The sequence below is a fragment of the Herpailurus yagouaroundi genome, unplaced genomic scaffold, assembly GCF_014898765.1.
Source record: "Herpailurus yagouaroundi ecotype Mexico unplaced genomic scaffold, PumYag 196, whole genome shotgun sequence".
Lineage (NCBI taxonomy): Eukaryota > Metazoa > Chordata > Mammalia > Carnivora > Felidae > Herpailurus > Herpailurus yagouaroundi.
In genome coordinates this window covers 16,524,547-16,543,569 of record NW_024412427.1, presented here as the reverse complement: position 1 = coordinate 16,543,569, position 19,023 = coordinate 16,524,547, and the positions used below count along the sequence as shown (strand labels likewise).

The following is a 19,023-nucleotide window of genomic DNA, read 5'->3' as shown; positions in this document are numbered from 1 at the left end:
CTAGGTCTTCCAGAGACTGGCGGTCGAGACCAGGCCCTCCCGCCAAGGGGCGCTCTTTTCGAGGACTAGGAGAGACCATTGCAACCACTGCCCCCTACCCTGCTTTCTCCCCACTCTGGGAAGGGGGCACCGAGGGAGGCTAAGAACCTTCACGGTAATGAGCTGCAGTCTTGTGCTCTGGGCGGTTCGCGTTCTCCGCGGGCGCCTCCAAATCTGCCTCTGAGAGCTGTTTCCTTCTGGGCAAGGGCTGCAAACCTGGGTCTTTATCCTGACCTCATCTTCAGCCCCACTCCCGTCTCTCCTTTCCCGCCAAGTCTGACCGTGGGTTAAAAACAAAAACAAAACCAAAACTTGTTTTAAATTAAGATATAATTAACATATAATACTGTATCAGTTTCAGGTGTACAACTAATGGCTTGATCTTTGTATACATTTGGAAGCGTTCACCTCCGTAAGTCTGGTTAACATCGATCACCTTATGTATTTTTTCTTGTGATGAGAACTTTTTGGATTGACTCTCACTAACTTTGAAATATGCAGGACGTAGTCAACGTGCTACCATGCTGTACATCTCCAGGATTATTTATTTTACAACTGGAAGTTTGTACCTGTCAACCCCCTTCACCCATTCTCCAGTCACCCAACTACCAGTCTGTTCTCGTTAACTATGAGTTTGTTTGTTTTAAATATTTATTTTTGAGAGAGCGTCAGCGGGGGAAGGGCAGAGAAAGAGAGGGAGACGGAGGATCCCAAGTGGGCTTTGCACTGACAGCAGCGAGTCGGATGTGGGGCTTGAACTTACCCTGAGATCATGACCTGAGCTGAAGTTGAGGGTCAACTGACTGAGCCACCCAGGCGCCCCTGTTTTCATTTTTTTAGATCCCGCTACTTGCCTTTGAATTTAAATTTGGCATAGGCTAAAACAAACCTGGTCTTTTCACCTGTCTCCCAGGCTTGAGACCTCCGTGTTTTGACTCCCTCATTCCCTCATCTCTACAGCCTCTCAGATCCATCATGCCTTCTCCATGCCCACTGCCTCAGCCAGTTCTTTGCATCCTGAAAACAGTGAAGGGGTACAGGATGAGATGCCCCAAAATGTGCCAATGTGGCACAAAGATTATTCCGAGTTAAAAGTAATGAAAATGCAATCGATGCAGGAAACGCTATCTCCCCACCCCCCCCCCCAACTGCCTAAATTTACATTGGAAAGGAGAGCCTGCAACAGGAAGAGAAGTATTAATTAACAGAGACCCCCCTCCCTTTATGAAGGCATTTATCTGCATAATAGAGCAACCTTGTTTTTTCCAAATATCTCTTTTCACCTTGCTAATCAGTTTTCTTCCCTTTGTATCCTCAGTCCCCTACCCCTTCTCCTCCTAGTGAGCCTCACATTGCCCCTTTGTCTTATTGGAGGCAGCAATTTCATTGTCTTGGGATGTCTTGTCTATGTGGATTCCCTATACACATGCCTTTTAAATGTGATTTTTCTCAGGGCGCCTGGGTGGCTCAGCCAGTTGAACGTCCGACTTCGTCCCAGGTCACAATCTTGCGGTTTGTGAGTTTAAGCCCCGCATCAGGCTCTGTGCTTGGAGCCTGCTTCTGATTCTGTGTCTCCCTGTCTGCTCCTCCCCTGTTCACGCTCTGTCTCTGTCTCTCTTTATCTCTCAAAAACACTAAAAAAAATTTTTTTAATGTGGTTTTCTCCTCTTAATCTCTCATGTCAATTTGATTCTAAATCCTTCTAGGAGGACTGTAGGACAGAGGAAGTTCTTTCTCCCTGACAGTACAAAGAGTAGGGAGTGCCCCCAGCAGACCCACCTGTACCAGAGGCCTTGGCCCAATGCCGACATCCCCAGTGAACAAATCACCTGTCTCCTTCCTCCAGGGACTCAGCAAGGGCAGATTCAGGGTGGTTCTTTACTGGTGAGGAAACTCCTGACAGAGCATCAGAAGTCAGAGGTCTGTCAGTGCCTGGATGAGTTATTTTGCTTAATGTTCTTGTCCTCTGATAATCCCTTTTTTTTTTTTTTTTTTTTTAGACCCTCAAATTTGTCAGGGAATATCGAAAAATTCCCATGTTCTCTAAAAACCTTTGCTCAATGACGTTACCATAGCAGGAATGTTGCAGAGGCCAAAAGGCATTACTGTGCCCTGTGGTGGTGGGGGGGAAGGGGGTCTGAAGTTTCCTGTTTAGGCAATGTACGAGGGTCCTTGGAGTTCGTCTGAACATAGTGGGTTAGATTCAGGGAGTGAGTGGCCCTTCCTTTGTGTCATCTGTCTTCCTTCTTCATGACGTCATCGGGAATCCCCAGGGGAGCTTTCCCCAGGGAGCAAAGCTGAGCTCCTGGTTGTGGAAAGCTTCAGCTACAGCCTCAGGCAAGAAGCTCTCCGCCTGGGACGTGTGTCCTGTACCACACAAACAAATACCATGCAATATGGTCAGTGGAAGGACCTTGGGAGCACTGGGTGCTAGGGGAATCATCACTGAGGTTGGAGAGGTGTGGACAGTCACCCAGCAAACCGTTGGAGCCCATAAAGGGTTATTAAGCAGGGAATATTGTGAGTGGGTATTCGCTCTAGCTACACCTCACTCTAAAGCTGAAGGCCTAGGAGTATAAGAGCTTGTGGGGAGAGAGGAGATACATGAATACCTGTAATTCATGCAAAAGTTTGTGTATATGTAATCTAGTCAGGACTCTTGGTTGCAATGACAGAGATCCTCCTAGTCAACAACAAAACGAAAAAGAAATGTACTGATTTAACTGATAAGCGAAGGTATAAAGAGACAGTCAAGTTCATAGAAGAGAGCGAAAGGGGATTGCAGTAGTTCATTAAACGAACTATGCTTGAGTTCAACTATGTGAATTTTTACCTCCTAAAATTTAGTAAGGAATATAACGGGAAATCTCTTTGGAATCACACACCCTTCCGTTGTGAGGGAAATCCCGTTAAGCAAAGAAGGATGATTCTTGCTCTCAAAGGAGCTCATGAGGTCCTGTCAATTCTACCTCTGAAATAGTTCTTCAGTCAGTCCCCTCCTCTCTACCCCCACTGCTACTGTCATGAACCCGGCCCTATTTTGTTCATACCTAGACCCCGGCGGCGGCAGCTGTCTCCCCGTTCTCCCTGCTGTCTTCCACCCCCTCCACAAATCTTAATGACATGCTTGGGCTCCAGGATTCTGAGAACCTGAGAACTAAATGAAAGCTGTGAAAATTATATCTGTTTGAGGCAGCGAGGAAGAGTTCTCTCTATTGACTGTTGCTTTGCCCTTCCAGAAACTTTCTGTGCATGTGCAAATTACACACAAAAATGTATGAAGTTTTAATTTTTAGGTTTTAGAGGAAGTTTATGTATTTTATTAATCGCTGCATCCAATGTGGGGCTCAAACCTATGACCCTGAGATCAATTGAGCCAGCTACATGCCCTGTGTATTTTTTAGTGTTTTGTTGTTGTTGTTAGTTTGTTTTGTTTTTGAGAGAGCGAGTGAGCAAGGAGGAGAGGGGCAAAGGAAGACAGAAGGAATCTCAAGCAGGCTTCCTGCTTGGTGTGGAGCCTGAAGTGGGGCTCCATTCCACGGACCCTGGGATCAAGACCTGAGCTGAACTCAAGAGTTGGGTGTTCAACCAGCTGAGCCATCCAGGCGCTGCCATAATTTTTAATTTTCAATAAAACTTTTTAAATGGGAAATTTCAACTTATGCAAAAATTGCAAACTTAGCAAAATATGGAAAAAAGCCCCATTACCCAACTTTAACAATTTTAAACATTTGCTATTTTTATTTCACCTATCCTGGCCTGTTTGCTTGCTTAAAATTTAAAAATGTGAATTATGAATTTCCAAAGTTACGGAAAATAATAAAATAGATGCTGAAGTTCCCAATATTCCAACTTAACAGATGTTAAAACTTTAACATGGTACCATCTTTTTTCAAATCTTACACTTCATACCATTGGTCCTTTGATCTTTGTGTTATTACACACACAAAAACTTCATATTACTGTTACAGCAAATTCCCAGCAGTTGCTATTTGCTTGTTAAAAAATCTTGAAGAGTGCCTGGTTGGCTCAATTGGTTAAACATCTGACTCTTGGTTTTGGGTCAGGACATGACTTCACAGTTTGTGGGATCAAGCCCCATGTGGGGGTCTGCACGGTCAGCTTGGTATTCTCTCTCTCCTCTCTCTGCCCCTTTGCCCACTCTTGCACGCTCTCCCAAAATAAATAAATAAACATTAAGGGGCGCCTGGGTGGCGCAGTCGGTTGAGCGTCCGACTTCAGCCAGGTCACGATCTCTCGGTCCGTGAGTTCGAGCCCCGCGTCGGGCTCTGGGCTGATGGCTCAGAGCCTGGAGCCTGTTTCCGATTCTGTGTCTCCCTCTCTCTCTGCCCCTCCCCCGTTCATGCTCTGTCTCTCTCTGTCCCAAAAATAAATAAATGTTGAAAAAAAAATTAAAAAAAAAATTCTTGAGTTCACATCCTGTCCCCCCGTTTTTTTTCAAACAACTTTATTGAAGTATAATTTTTTCCTAGTTCTTAAGTCTTTTTTTTTTTAATTTTTAATTTTATTTTAGAGAGGGAGGGAGAGAGCACAAGCAGGGGAGAGAGAGAATTTTAAACAGGCTTCACTCTCAGCGCAGACCCCAACAAGGGGCTTGATCCCACAACCCTGGGATCATGCATGATCTGAGCCAAAATCAAGAGTCAGGTGCTCAACCAACTGAACCACCCAGGCAGCCCTTTAAATAATTCTTAAGAATTAAATGGAAATTTAAATCTCCTCTGGGTATTTAAATTTTGAGTGCTCGCTATGGAAAACTGGGTCACTAATTTTCATATTAGTCTAATAAAGCTAATTTAAAATAATAAAGCTAATGTTAAAATAGGTATAAAACTGCAGGTCTGGGTACCAAAATATATCACTAAATAGGAGATTTAGTCTCTGCTCCTCCCCTCTTCCCTTTTAATGAAATTATATGTCACAGATAATAGGCAAATCTCTGCCCTTAATCCGATCCATGGCTTTCCCTCAAAGGTAACCTCTATCCTGAAGTTGGTGTGTATCATTGCTAAGCATCTTATTGTACTTTTTCCACATATGTATGTTTTCATAAACACTGTGTGGTATTGCTCAGTGCTTTTAAAACATATGTAAATGTCGCACTGCACAAAACCGTTTGCAATAATTTCCACCTGAAGGAATGGGTATTTTTATGCTTCCCAAATTCCTTAGGGTAAAATAATGAGGCCTCCATACGAAGTGTGCGGCCTGGGCGGAGACCCGGCTGGTGGGCGGGGTCTAGAGGGGGATAGGAGGGGCCATGTGGACGTTGGGCGGGGCCCGGGGATCCGGGCCTCAGGGTGGACGAGCTTGTTCAGCCTGAAAGCTTTCGTCATGGTGGGCCCCGTGGTGTACCTCGTGGCAGCGGCTCTGCTTGTCGGCCTTATCTTTTTCCTGACTCGCAGCAGGGGCCGGGCAACAGCAGGTAAGAGATACCGCCGCTCCAGGACAGGTGGGGACGCGTTCTCTGGCCTGAGCCTTTGTAGGCCATCGCACCGCGGCTTCTGCGCATGCCCTGGCCTTGCTTGCCTGGACCGACGAGTTGCTCCGCGCTGGCTGGCGCTCGTCGCGCTTCAGGCCAGCTGCACGCATGCGCATTCCTGCGCGTCGGGGAGCGGGCGGAGACGTAGTGCTCTAACCCTATTCGCCGAGTGGATGGCAGCGCTCTACACCTCTCTCCTAGCCTCAGAGGCAGCTTCTCTCAATTCCTCTCCTCGCCTTCCGACACTCCAGACCCAGAGGGGCCAGGCCCTGGCGGACACACTGCCTTCCCTCATTGGGGCACCCAACGGAGAGGCCGCAGGGGTTTCCGGTCCCACCCAGGCCGGCTCCAGAGTGGATGCCAAGAAGGGGGCACTTGAGTGTTTTGTGCTTACCTACGAGCTGTAACTACCTGAGCCTCTGTCCTTCCCCTTCAAAGAGAGCACCTTCCCTGTTCTGTACCCCGACCATGAGGCCATGTCATCTGCCAGGGTACAGTTCAGATACTCCTATCATTCTCTTCCTCTCGTCATTTCCCATTTCCTGTCGTTATGTGGATTTGTGTATATATAGTCTCTTCCCCTCCCTGGGCCCACAAGTTACTTCAGAGCACCTACATGCTCCAAGGGCAGGAGAGAGAAAGCTGAGGTAAAGCAGATAGCCAAGAAGTCTTCCTGGAAGGAAACACACAGCCCCCGGGAGCAGGTGTGCTCCTGGTTGGCATGCCTTATAAAACTATGGCAGGCGGGGCGCCTGGGTGGCGCAGTCGGTTAAGCGTCCGACTTCAGCCAGGTCACGATCTCGCGGTCCGTGAGTTCGAGCCCCGCGTCAGGCTCTGGGCTGATGGCTCAGAGCCTGGAGCCTGTTTCCGATTCTGTGTCTCCCTCTCTCTCTCTGCCCCTCCCCCGTTCATGCTCTGTCTCTCTCTGTCCCAAAAATAAATAAACGTTGAAAAAAAAAAATTAAAAAAAAAAAAAAAACTATGGCAGGTGGTGTTGAGGCAAGCAATAAATGCAGTCCTGCAGTGGGCATTCACATGAAGTCTGGAGAGGTCAGGGTGAGCTTCCTGGAGGAGGTGGGGCTTCATCTCTGTCTTGCAGGGTGGCAGTATCCTGACAGACCGGATGGAAAGGTATTGACAAAGGCAAGAGGGAATGGATGATCTTGCTGCATAGGACCAAGGTGTGGGTCTGGGTTATAAAGGCCTTAATATCTGAGAAAACTGGGGCTTTGTGCTTTGGGCAGCAGGAGCCTGGAGAACGTTAAGTGGAGGGTGAGACATCCGGGGTTCTCCCCTGCTTTCAGGTGGATTGGGTTGCTAGACAGTGTTGTGGTTCCTCTCTTCCCTACAGCTGGCCAGGAGTCGTTGCACAATGAGGAGCAGCCTGTAGTAGCAGGCTCAGTGGCTCAGCCTCAGCCCCTGGACCCCGAGGAGCAGAGAGCAGGGGGCAGGCCCCGGCGCCGGAGGGACCTGGGCAGCCGCCTGCAGGCCCAGCGTCGAGCTCAGCGTATTGCCTGGGCAGAGGTGGATGAGAATGAGGAGGAGGCCATCATCCCAGGTGAGAGGGGCCCAGCCTGGAGGGGAAAGGGGCTGTTTAAGGGCATAAGGGGACCTCCAAAGCTGGATGGAAGAGTGGAGTGTGAAGCTAGAGTATAGGAGATATGATGTCTGGGAGCCACAAGATAAAGTTGGAGTAGGGAATACTTGAGACCCATCCTTTGGTCCCAGAAACCAGCAGTTCTGGACCCTGACCCCTATTCTATTAGGCCAGCCCCCTCTTCCTTTATCTTGGTTTTCAGTGTCTAAGCAAGAGGGCAGAGATCTTCAGATTGACCCAGAAAGTTCCTTAGTCTACTTCTCATATCCCAACACCTTAGTAGTTTCGGCACACTCATTTTCTGAGAGCCTCATTCTAGGGCCAGAGTGCTTAGCCAAGAGCTTCTGTAGTTCCTGAAGTGAGATCACCTATGTTTGAGGTTGGAGAAATTTGTTGACAGAAGCGTCCATATCCCTGGGAGACCAACAGAGCCCCTGGCATTGTGGGAAAAAATATCTCTTCTCCAGTGCTGAAATCTGGTGTGAGCCTGAGGAAGAGGCATCTGGGGCTTTTGCCCTTGTACTTCTGGGAATTAGCCCCTTTTGACTCAAAAAAGACTCACTCTGTGGTACCATCCCCCTTGTCTCAGACTTGGGATCAGACGTTCCTGCTGCCCCAGCATCAACAGCTAACCTTTAGCTGGCCTTAACTTTAGGTAGTCTTGGGGTTGGAGCTATCTTTTTTGGCCAGGCGTTGAGCCCAGAACCCTCAGCCGTTCCTGACCACAGTGAAGACAATTTCAGATATGAGGTGGGGATACATTTCCCCATGGGGCCATCCTTCCCTGGAGGTTTGGCTCAGAAACAAACCAGAGAACTCTGCAAGCCCAGATATGCCTGACTGGGATTTTCAGACACTCAGATATTGGAACCCAGCGCCTCCCTTTTTGTGGCTATGCAGCATCTAAAGTTATCATCTGTTCCTTTGCCCCATCATTCTCTCACCCTTACCCCACCTTATCTGCTATCCTCAACACACACTCTACACACACTTTCTGGCATACATGCACTCAGAGTGTGAATTTCTATGTTCATGACAGATGTCTTTGGAGGGCAGAACTAGGCTAGTGACATTTACAGGTGGGAGGAAGGGGATCCCATCCCCCCTCCCCCCACAATGTGGAGAGGAACAAGGAGTAGGATGGACTCATCCTCATTGGTCCTCTCCAGGAGCTGAAATGTCTTTCTTTGACTGTTCTCAGCCCAAGAGGAAGAAGGTATCGAGAAGCCAGTGGAAAGTCACCTGTCAGGAAAAATTGGAGCCAAGAAACTACGGAAGTTAGAGGAGAAACAGGCGCGAAAAGCCCAGCGTGAGGCAAGCAGGAGGGATGGGGTGCAGCTCTGGGAAATGGGAAAGGGTCCTGCCTTTCTTGTCCCCCATGTCAGAACCTTACCTTGGGCTCTTTGCATGCTGCTTGCCTGGCTCTGTCTCCTGCAGCTTGGGTCTGGGTCCGGCCCAGTCATTACCTTCGCTGGCCTGTTTGTGAGGTGGGCAAACTCTAGTTGGGAGTGGGAATATGCCCCCTACAAAGGCCTCTCTCCAGGCAGAGGAGGCTGAACGTGAGGAGCGGAAACGCCTTGAGTCCCAGCGTGAGGCAGAATGGAAGAAAGAGGAGGAGCGCCTTCGCCTGGAGGAGGAACAAAAGGTGAGGCAGACCCCCCCCCCCCAACTTCTGAGCCCTGACCAGGCAGCCTTGCTTCCTGTGCAGCTCCCCACACCTGACCTAGAAGATGGGCCATGGACTGGGTTCAGGAGCAGGCCCTGGTTTATTTGGCCCTGGACTCTAAACACAATCTATATAAAGCTGCTGCTGAAAAGCAGAGCCTGAGATGGGGATTTTTTTTTTAATGTTTATTTATTTTTGACAGAGAGAGAGACAGAGCATGGGTGGGGGAGGGGAAGAGAGAGAGGGAGACACAGAATCTTAGTATATGTGCTGCCAAAGTGAGCACGGGAGACACAGAATCTGAAACAGGCTCCAGACTCTGAGCTGTCAGCACAGAGCCCAATGCGGGGCTCAAACTCACGGACAGCGAGATCATGACCTGAACCGAAGTTGGACGCTCAACTGACTGAGCCACCCAGGTGCCCCTGAGATGGGGATTTTTGTTCATTTGGCTTATTGAGCATACCATTTAAAGGAAAGTGAGCATTTAAAGAAAATTGAGATGGCTAGAGTGGCTGGAACAAGGTAAGCAAGAAGGAGAGGGGTCAGAGAGGGGGTGGGGTCTGGACCCTAAGGGCCTTGAAATTGTTAGAGGTCATTGTAAGAGTTGGTGGATCCTGCCTGATCCAGGTCCTGTTTAGGGCCTGCCATGGAGAAGATCGATGCCCAGAGAATGGGGACCTCTGCAGTAAAGGTGGTTAATGAGCATTTGTTTGCCAGTGGCTCCCTTTCTGAGAACAAGTGCTTGAGAAAAGGAACATCACAAAGCTGTGGTGTGTATATAGAGTGAGAGCTAGGGCTTCCCAGCTGGGGGAAGCTGGCCCTTGGCCTCTGACTGGTCCTATTGTCCAGGGACCCTGGGTGGCAGAAAGCCTGGCTGTGGGTGCCATAGCAGATGGGCCAGACCACGGCAGAGAGGAGGCATTAGTGGAAAGGGTTTTTTTACCTTTTTGAGTATTGATGTTGTGTAATGGACCCTAAACTACCTTTAGGAAAGGATTCTCCTTTCCTGCACCTAGTTTCCGTTATTAGCATCTTATCTTAATGTGGTATATTTCTCACAGTCAGTACTGACACATTGTTTGTTGATGTTTATTTTTGAGGGAGAGCAAGAGAGCGCATGCGAGTGGGGGAGAGGCAAGGAAAGAGGGGAACAGAAGATCTGAAGTGGGCTCTGCGCTGACAGCAGAGAGCTTGATTTGGGACTTCAACTCATGAACCATGAGATCATGACCTGAGCCAAAGTTGGATGCTTAACCAGCTGAGCCACCCAGGCGCCCCAGTATACGTTGTTTTAACTAAACCCCATACATATTCTGATTTCATTAATTTTCCTCCAGTTTCCTTTTCCTTTTCCTTTTCCTTTTCCTTTTCCTTTTCCTTTTCCTTTTCCTTTTCCTTTTCCTTTTCCAGGGTTGCATCCAGGATACCACATTACATTTAGTTACCATGTCTCCTTAGGCTTCTCTGGGTTGTGACATTTTCTCAGGTTTTCCTTGCTTTTGATGACATTGATAGTTTTGAGAAATATCAGGCAAGTGTTATAGAACATTCCTCAGTTTGCTTTCAGCTGATGGGTTTTTTTCTCATAATTGGACTGGGCTTATGGATTTCTGGGAGGAAGGTCACAGGTGAAGTGCCATTCTCATTGTATCAAAGATACATGTTGTCAACTTGTCTTTACTGATGTTAACCTTGATTGCTTGGCTCAGGTTGTATTTGCCAGATTTCTGCACTGGAATGTTAACTCCTTCCTTGCTGTACTTCTTTGGAAACAAGTCACTGTGCACAGCCCACGCTTAAGGGGTGGGTAGAGTTATTCTCCACCTCTTTCAGAGGAGAGTATCTACACAAAGTATTGGGAATTTTTTTGTTCCAGAGCTATACTTTTTCTTTTTTATTTATATAATTGTTTGTTTATATCTACACAGACTAGAGGATATTTATTTTGTAAGTTGTGTTAGAGTCCAATACTGTCTTACTTATCTTATTATATAGACCATTGGGAGCTCTCGCAATTGGCTCCCATGTACCTTTGACGTAACTTCATTGTTTGGTTTCCTGAGTACTTTCTTTCTGGCACCACAAGATGCACCAGGTTCATTTTATATGTTCTTTGCCCCAGCTTTAGCTATGTGTTTTAAAAAGATCTTTTTGAGAGCTGTGGAAAATTGGATGACTTGGGGGGAGGCTATGGCACTAGGTGGTGGTGGTGATTGAGCAACACGGATGGACTGAGAAGTTTTCCAGAAGTTGAAGGCAGAAGTGGTAGATAGGACTTTATTTCTGACCAGGTGGCCAGATGGCTGTGTGACTCACTGAGCCAGGGACCCAGGAGGAGGACCGGACGTGTGGGGAGTAGATCACAGGGTCTTTCTGGGACATATGCAATTTGAAGTGCCTGTGAGATGGCCCAGTGGATGTGTCATGTGGGAGGAAAGATCTGGGCAGGGGTACAACTGTGGCAGTCACTGGCGAGGAGATGGTTGTTGATGCTGTGGGCATGGCAAGGTGACCCGAGGAAGTGGGGGGGGTGGGGGGGGAGACAGGGCTGAGCAAGGAGCAGGAGGAAGTCCTGGAGAGGGTGGGGTCTGCAAGCCAAGCAAGGGAAGCTTGCTTCCCGGCACCACTAAGAGGCTGTGAGGCTGATGGTTGTCCCTTGGATTTGGTGGGATGGAGGGCAGGGGTGGGACTGTAGCACTTGTTTCGGTGGAGAAGTCAGACTGGAGTAGGCAGGAGGGGTGAAAGGGTGATGAGGAAATGGAGCCTGGGCGTTTGTCCACAAAGTTCAGACATGACAGGAAGAGAAGGAGGGGGGGTGATTGCAAGGTACTGTGGGGTGGGGTCACGGAAGGATTTTCAAGGAGAGGGGGCTGAGCAGCATGTGTCTGGGAGGTAATGAAATTGGTGAGAAGAGGGGCCTCTGCCTGCAGCTCAGCTTGAGGTTGAGAGAGCAGAGTCTTGAAGGAACTGAGAGAGGGCTGGACTGTGTGCCCTGGTGCACTGTGGGGGCAGCAGAGCCCAGAATAGGGATGGGGTGGGCATCTGCCCCACAGTACCTGACTCTTGTCCACAGGAGGAGGAAGAGAGGAAGGCCCGGGAGGAGCAGGCCCAGCGGGAACATGAGGAGTACCTGAAACTGAAGGAGGCCTTCGTGGTGGAGGAGGAAGGTGTGGGTGAGACCATGACTGAGGAACAGGTGGGTCCACACTGCCCCTGGGAAGCCCCTCCCCATGCCCACCAAGCCCACCACCCCATCCCAGATGCCCCATTGCTCCTCGCCTGCCGCCCTTGTCAGGCAGTGAGAAGTGGGTGGGCATCAGGCCGAGCAGCCTCTAGCGGCCAGAGGCCTCGTCCTCAGGAGAGGTGGTGCCTCCCACCCCTCGCTCTGGGAGGCTCTGCTCACACAGGCTGGTGGGTGGGAGTAGACCCCTGTGGCCCCTGCAGGGGGGACATTCACCCTGATTTCTCTGCCCCTCTAGTCCCACAGCTTCCTGACAGAGTTCATCAACTACATAAAGGTAAGAAGCCACCGGACAGAGCCTGGGTGTCTGCCCCCTGCCTCACGCGTGTGTGTCACGTGTGAGTCTGTGTGTGTGTGTGTGTGTGTGTCACGTGTGCTCTCTCGGCCTGGAGGGAGCAGACTGGAGCCAGGGTACGGGCAGCTTATTCAAGCTTGTGCAGGCATGGGTGGGGGACCGGAGAGTCTGAGCTGCCCGCTCCTGGCAGACCTCGCTCTCCTCTGACAGTGGAGAGGGACCCGGTCTGTGTGGGAGGCCTGAGCCTTCAATCACTTCCTCACAGTCAGGGTTTGACAGTCTCCCTGCTCCTCAGACCCCACGCTCAGTGAGTCACTGTGTTTTCAGGTTTCTTCACATGTGTTTTCTGTCAGTTCTGTCACACTGAGCCTCCACTGAGTTGAAACAAGTATCTCTTGCCATGTGTTCCTGACCGGGAACTTGGGTCTTCAGGGAAACAGGATGATGTTTCCTTTGGAATCGAGGGCGGGGCGGCACGTGTGCCCCACTCTGTCTGTAGCCGCACCGGGTACTGCTCCGGGTTGCATAAGCACGTCCTGCTCTGCTTTGCTGCTAAGCAACTTCTCTCCCACGAAGGATGCGACAAGGGGAGAGGTTTTCAAGTGCAGCTCACAGGTGCAGAGGCGGCTGAGGGAAGGGGTACAGAGGGAGTGGGGGCGGCAGTGGGGGTGCTACTAGGGGGTGCCAAGGAGCCAGGCCTTGCATAATCCTCCCCCCCACCTCTTCTAAAGGGAACAGGGTTCAGACTCCTCCCAGCGGCGAGGAGCCGTGCTCACAGCCTGGGGGCCGGGTGTTACTGGGAGGCAGAGAGCGCCGTTCCCCTCTGATGCAGCCCATTCTCTGCGGGTTCTCCACGCTGGCACCTTCGAGGGCCAGCAAGACCTCTATCACACTTTCCTGCTGCTGTTTGGAACCTGCCGTCCCCACCTAGCCAGCGGACAGCAACATGGTCTTGAGTCCCCTTCAGGAAATCTTTGATCGCTAGCGTTAGCTCCCCCTCTCCTCTGCAGAGACCTGAGTAAGGGCCCACCCCCCCCGTGGCAGTTGCAGCACTTGCTTGCAGAGGCTGTCTGCAGAGGCCATTTTCCGGGGGTTCTCCAGACTCCTCTGGACCCTGGAGGTCTTTCCGGCCCGTGCCGGCTGATCCTCCCAGCGCTATTGTCGGCAGGGAGAAGGACTTCTGGAATACAGCCCACCTCCCTTCCTCCAGGCTCCTCCAGGTTGTCAGTCCCCTCTCTTTCCTGACCAGGGCTGAGTGGGTTGGTTGGTTTTTCTAAACATACTTTTGACCCCAGCAGCCCCTCGGGCCGGGTCTTAAGAGACACCTGGGGTGACTCCACGTTCACACTCTGAGCTGTCACTGAGAACCCCGCGCCTGCTCCCTGCTTTGTAGGTAGAGGTCAGCTGGCCAGGTCACTTTGTGCTCGCCACCCCCTGGCCCAACTGCCACTCACTTGCCTCCCCGCCTGAACGTTCAGTTTGGCATTTTGAACAGTCACATGCCATCTGCAGCTGAGGAGGTGTCACCGTGTCACTCCTCCCCCAGCTGATTCGCTATGGAAGATTCCTGGAAACGCAAAAGACCGCCTTCTCTCGAGTCACATGCTATGCTGTCTGGAGGGGAGGCAGGGGCAGATGCATGTGTAGGACCCAGAGGTAGAGCCTCGGCAGCACCTCCACTCCCCCCTCCCCCTGCCCCCTGCCCCGGGAACTAAACTTTCTACTGAGGGTGAGAGGGAAGCACACACAGCATGGTAGTGCATGGAAAGCACTGAGCAAATTTAGCCATAGTTATTTTAAGGGTGAGCACAGTGCCTCAGCAGTGTGAAGGGGATGGTGAAAAGTGTGGCATGTCATGGTCGCAGGGATCTCTAGGCCGGGGGCAGTGAACAAAGGTGAGACAAGCCGAGCTATACTGCTTCTGCCAAGACCCTGGCTCATCCAGGCTTCTCATCTGCTTTCACCTGTCTACTCGGCCAGCCTTGAGCTCAGGCAGGGGATGTGTCTTTTGCACCTCTGCACCCTCCTTCCCACATACGTACACCTCAGCTCCTTGGCCTTGTGTTCAGCATACACAGGTCCTAGTGAGTTTTTTAGTCAGCTTCTGGCAATTGTCAGCCCCTGGCTTCATCTCTGTGGTGCTTCCCTTTTTGGCCTGTACATGATGTTGAAATGATATGGCCGGATGCAGAGGAGAAGGTAGCAGCGGCACTCAGCTCTTCATGTGTGTCTGTCCCAGGGTAGTCCCCAGGCCAGGAGGTGGCTCATGGGGCAGGTGGTGGTTTGGGCAGATCCCTCCCTGCAAGCAGGGCCACAAGAGAATTTATGAGTGCGTGTGTGCCTGTGTACAGGCAACTGGGAGAGCGTGTGAGTAGTGTGTGAGCGGAACAAGGCTGTCCCATGGGAGTATGTAGCCTGCTTAGCCAGCCACCAGAGCAGAGCAGGTGGGCATGCCAACCTCAGAGGGCTTCTATGCCGAACGGCTTTGCCCAAGGTCCCCCTCTCTCTCCTCTCCCCTCTTTGCAGCAGTCCAAGGTCGTGCTCTTGGAAGACCTGGCTTCCCAGGTGGGCCTGCGGACTCAGGTAAGCTCTTGAAGGTGGGTGGCCTGCTACGTGGAATGTGGCCATGGGGCCCGTATGGCTGTCAGAGGGGGCCCGCCTGAAAGATGGGGTGTTCATGTCCCCGAGCAAGAGTAGACTGTAGGAATCTTTAGCACCCCAGGAATCCTGTGTTTCTACTCGATGAAGGAAAAAGAAAAAAGCCCAAACCCCATCACTCCAGCAGCCCCTGTAACTGAGGCAGCCCAAACCCAGTTACCTTGATAACTGTCTTGCAAACAGGCTATGCCAGCCTTCGTGGCCAAACATCCCCACCTCTCCTCTCCTGCCTTGAAGTGAGCCTCTCTCAGGGGTCTTACAGGGCCCCAAGACCAGAGTCCTGTCTCCCCTAGGCCCCTCCAAAGGAGAAGCACAGGGTCACGTGGGGGGCGGCCATAAAAAGGAGGGGAGGAGAGTCGGCTGTGGTCGGAGGGCGATTGTGACTGTCTTCTGGGGATGGCAGTGCCCGTCTCTGCTCTGAGACTTGTTCTTCTCGTAGGACACCATAAACCGCATCCAAGACCTGCTGGCTGAGGGGGCTCTGACAGGTGAGGGGATGAGAATCATTCGCCATAGACCCTGGCCTGGGAGGGGGGTGGGTGTCTAGCCACAGGGGGCCTGGCAGGGACTTGTTCCAGAGGCCAGATGACTCCCCACTCCCAGCCCTGGATAGGGAAGTGGTGTGCATGCAGGAAGGGCGCAGAGCAGAGGAATATGCCCAGGCCTGGGAGTGGCTCAGGGTGACAGGGACAGCCTGATTTGACTCACCTAGCCACCATTGGATGCAGCCAGGGGAGGCCAGGCAGGCAGGCAAGCCTGGAGGGCTCTGAGCCAGAAAGGGGTGGCTGGGTGGGCATTCTTATGCAGTGGTGGGGAGGGGGGCTTAGAGGGCTGGGCTCAGCCCCGCAACCCTCCTGACTCCACAGGTGTGATTGACGACAGGGGCAAGTTCATCTACATAACCCCCGAGGAACTGACTGCTGTGGCTAACTTCATCCGACAGCGGGGCCGGGTGTCCATCACCGAACTTGCGCAGGCCAGCAACTCCCTCATCGCCTGGGGCCAGGAGCCCCCTGTCCAGGCCCCAGCTTGACCTAGCCCTTCCCTTCTGGACTGGGAGCTGGTACAGCCTACCTGGCCATACATCTTGGTCCCTCCCCACCATCCTGGGGGAGAGATGGAATGTGGCCAGGCAGTTATAGATTAAAGACCTGTTAGCACTGCTGAGCTTGGTGTGGCTTGGTATGACAGAAGGCCTGGCCTGAGATCCCAGATGAGCAAGTGAAGCCTAGTCCTCAAATTATATCCAGGGTGGGTGGGGGTGGGAGGAGCCCTGTGGTGAAAGTCCCATTCTTATGCATTCATTCATTTAAAAAGAATATTGAGCATTTACTGTGTTCCTTTGTACCCTACAAAGATGAGTTCTTTCTCTCCCTGCCTCAGAGCAACCTTCCCAGAGCAAAAGTGAGCAACCTTAGGGCCACATCTCCCCTAACTGGGGAGGGAGGTCTCACTGTTGCTTACATGGATGGATTCAGGAGCCCTACAGAGTACTGAGAGCCCTTAAGGAGAAGAGTGAAGTGCCAAGGATAGAATCCTAAGGGACATCGGCCTTTAAGAGGGAGGGAAGGGCAGTCAGGGAGGGAGAGAGGCTGGGCAGGTGGAAGGAAGCGGGGAATCTACTTGAGCTGGAAGGAATTGTACAGTGGAGAGATGTGCTTCCTACAGTCCATCGCATGAATTTAGCTCTGCATCCTCAACAAAGTTTAAATGGTGTGGGCGATTCCACCCACCGGTGGATGTAAGGACCATATGCTCAGGAGTGGGTGTGAGATGGGAGATGTGTGTCTCCTGTAGGGTCAGTCACTCTAGTTCCTGTAGGCTGTTCATGGCGTGTGCATCCTGCTGTGCTGAGGGTGAGGGATGTATTTAAAGGTGTATTTTTTATGCAACATTGCCCCTAAACATCAACCACCTACTTCCTCTCGTGCCTGGTAGAGGAGGCAGCTTTCTGTTCTCACCCTGAAGGAAACCGTGTGGATGATTATGGGGAGACAGGACATTAGACTTTACGGTGGAGCCTTCCTGAGTGTTGTCAAGGATGATTTTGACTCATTTGGTGCCATAAGCATTAACTATAGTACCTAAATTCCAAGTGAGGTCTGACTCTGCTGCTTCTGTCAGCAGCAGGCACTTGGGAGTCGCCTGGAGCTAGGAAGGGCCACGTGCACTGCCTGGGAGCCCGTAATCCAGTAGGAGAGAGAAGGAACAGATATAGGTACCATTAGTGTCAGAACGAAACATAAAATTACAAAGGGAAAAGGGGGCTTACAGTCTGAGTGATGGATGGTTCTGGGCCCTGGTTGCCCATTGGAAGCACCTGGGGAGTTGTGAACAGTCTCATGCCAGATTGCATTCTGGACTAGGGGAATCAGAATAAGACCCCACCAGAAAGGGCTTCTTACAGAGCAAGGTCTCTTCCGTCCTTTCCCTCACTTGTACTTAGCCACTGCCATCCAGGTGGCAGGATGACTAGGAGTCTTAGCACCTGCATTCCACCCTCAAGACACAGTCCACAGGCCAAGAGTGAGGAAAAGGAAATTCCCTTTCTCACATCCTGGAAGCTTTCGAAAACCCTTTATGTCCCACTTAGTGTGGAGGAAAAAAAACCTGTGACCCTGTGTGCATTATTTAGTGATCAACCTACTAATCTAATAAATTTATCAAATGGGCAGTTCTTGAAATAGTGATTAACATGTTTCTAAATATGTATAAAGCGCTTTCACAATTAGTACGTGAAAACTTTCAGGTTTAACCACTTGTAATTTCTCGAGCATTTAAACAATTATTACTTAAATACTTCTAAGCATTTAAATCCCCCAAATTTAATACATGAAATTATTTTAAATGCTTTTACATCTCAAAAAGTAGACCTGGTGTTGAAACAATGACATTACTGATCTATGTGTGTGATACTGAAACTGATTATAAACATTTCAATATCATGATTTACATTTGCTTATTCACTAGCTCTGCTTTTATTTCTTTTGCTTCCTGAGGGTAGTTTTCACTTCTCCTGGAGCCCCAGCATGATTATCTCGGATGGCTGAGGATGCATATATATGAAGGATGGTGATTCAGAAGCAGGGACCCAGGACTTCACTGTGACCCTGAGTCCTTTAGTTGTGTGGCCCCTTTTTCATCATTAGGTCCCCCCTCCACATCAGAAACACTTGACTGTTGGCTCCAGCTCATCAGGTAAATTCTGATTTTGGAGTTCCCAATTTACAAAATGCTCATTATGCTTGTTCTGGGTGCCTTATCTTTATAGCCCAGTTCGACAGGCCTGTTTTGATGCCACTTGCTCCCAGTAGAGTCAAGTTCAGTTTTGCTCTATCACAACTTCTCTTTTTCATGGACCTTCAAGGCCTGTTATTTTTTTTTTAATGCTTATTTATTTGAGAGAGACAGAGACTGTGAGTGGGGGAAGGGCAGAGAGAGAGGGAGACACAGAATCCGAAGCTGTCAGCACAGAGCCCAACATGGAGCTTGAGCCCACAAACTGTGAGATCAGGACCTGAGCTGAAGTTGGACGCCCAACCAACGGAGCCAGCCAGGCACCCCAAGGCCTATTATTGACAAGCCCGTGGTGGGAGAGCCATATAATACAACTTGTCTTTTCAAAAATGGTTAAAAGATTGGCCATAAGTTGAAAAATTGTAAAAACTGGGTAATGGGTACATGTAGGTTATACTCCTATTTTTATATTGAAAATTTCTCGTAAAAAAAAAAAAAAAGCTTAAAATTAAACAATAAGGGGCGCCTGGCTGGCTCAGTGGGTGGAGCATGCCAGTCTTGATCTCAGGATTGTAAATTCAAGTCCCACAATGGGTGTAGAGATTACTTAAAAGTAAGTTTTTTCGATTTGAAAGAAGTCATTTACTTATTTATTTATTTATTTTTAGTGTATTTATTTTTGAGAGAGCACACACAGGCATGTGAGTGGGGGAGGGCCAGAGAGAGAGGGAAAGAGAATCCCAAGTGGTCTCTGCATTGTAAGCACAGAGCCCAATGTGTGCTC

The 19,023-nt window shown here is 50.3% G+C and overlaps 1 protein-coding gene across 1 annotated transcript; it reads left to right on the top strand.

Moving 5' to 3' along the window:
• Positions 1 to 5,316: 5,316 nt before the first annotated feature.
• On the top strand, positions 5,317 to 17,950 carry DDRGK1 (DDRGK domain containing 1). The gene is made up of 9 exons (XM_040447559.1): positions 5,317 to 5,485; positions 6,894 to 7,100; positions 8,341 to 8,453; positions 8,683 to 8,784; positions 11,882 to 12,004; positions 12,288 to 12,326; positions 14,871 to 14,927; positions 15,442 to 15,490; positions 15,869 to 17,950. Exons 1-9 carry the CDS (start codon positions 5,395 to 5,397, stop codon positions 16,033 to 16,035), a joined length of 948 nt encoding a protein of 315 aa, XP_040303493.1. The 5' UTR covers positions 5,317 to 5,394; the 3' UTR covers positions 16,036 to 17,950.
• The last annotated feature ends 1,073 nt before the right edge of the window (positions 17,951 to 19,023 follow it).

Excerpts from the sequence above, each read along its gene's own strand:
- DDRGK1 (XM_040447559.1), top strand. The coding sequence starts at position 5,395 with ATGGTGGGCCCCGTGGTGTACCTCGTGGCAGCGGCTCTGCTTGTCGGC. Across the intron at positions 7,101-8,340 it reads GGAGGAGGCCATCATCCCAG|CCCAAGAGGAAGAAGGTATC; the intron begins GTGAGAGGGGCC and ends GACTGTTCTCAG. Across the intron at positions 12,005-12,287 it reads AGACCATGACTGAGGAACAG|TCCCACAGCTTCCTGACAGA; the intron begins GTGGGTCCACAC and ends CTGCCCCTCTAG.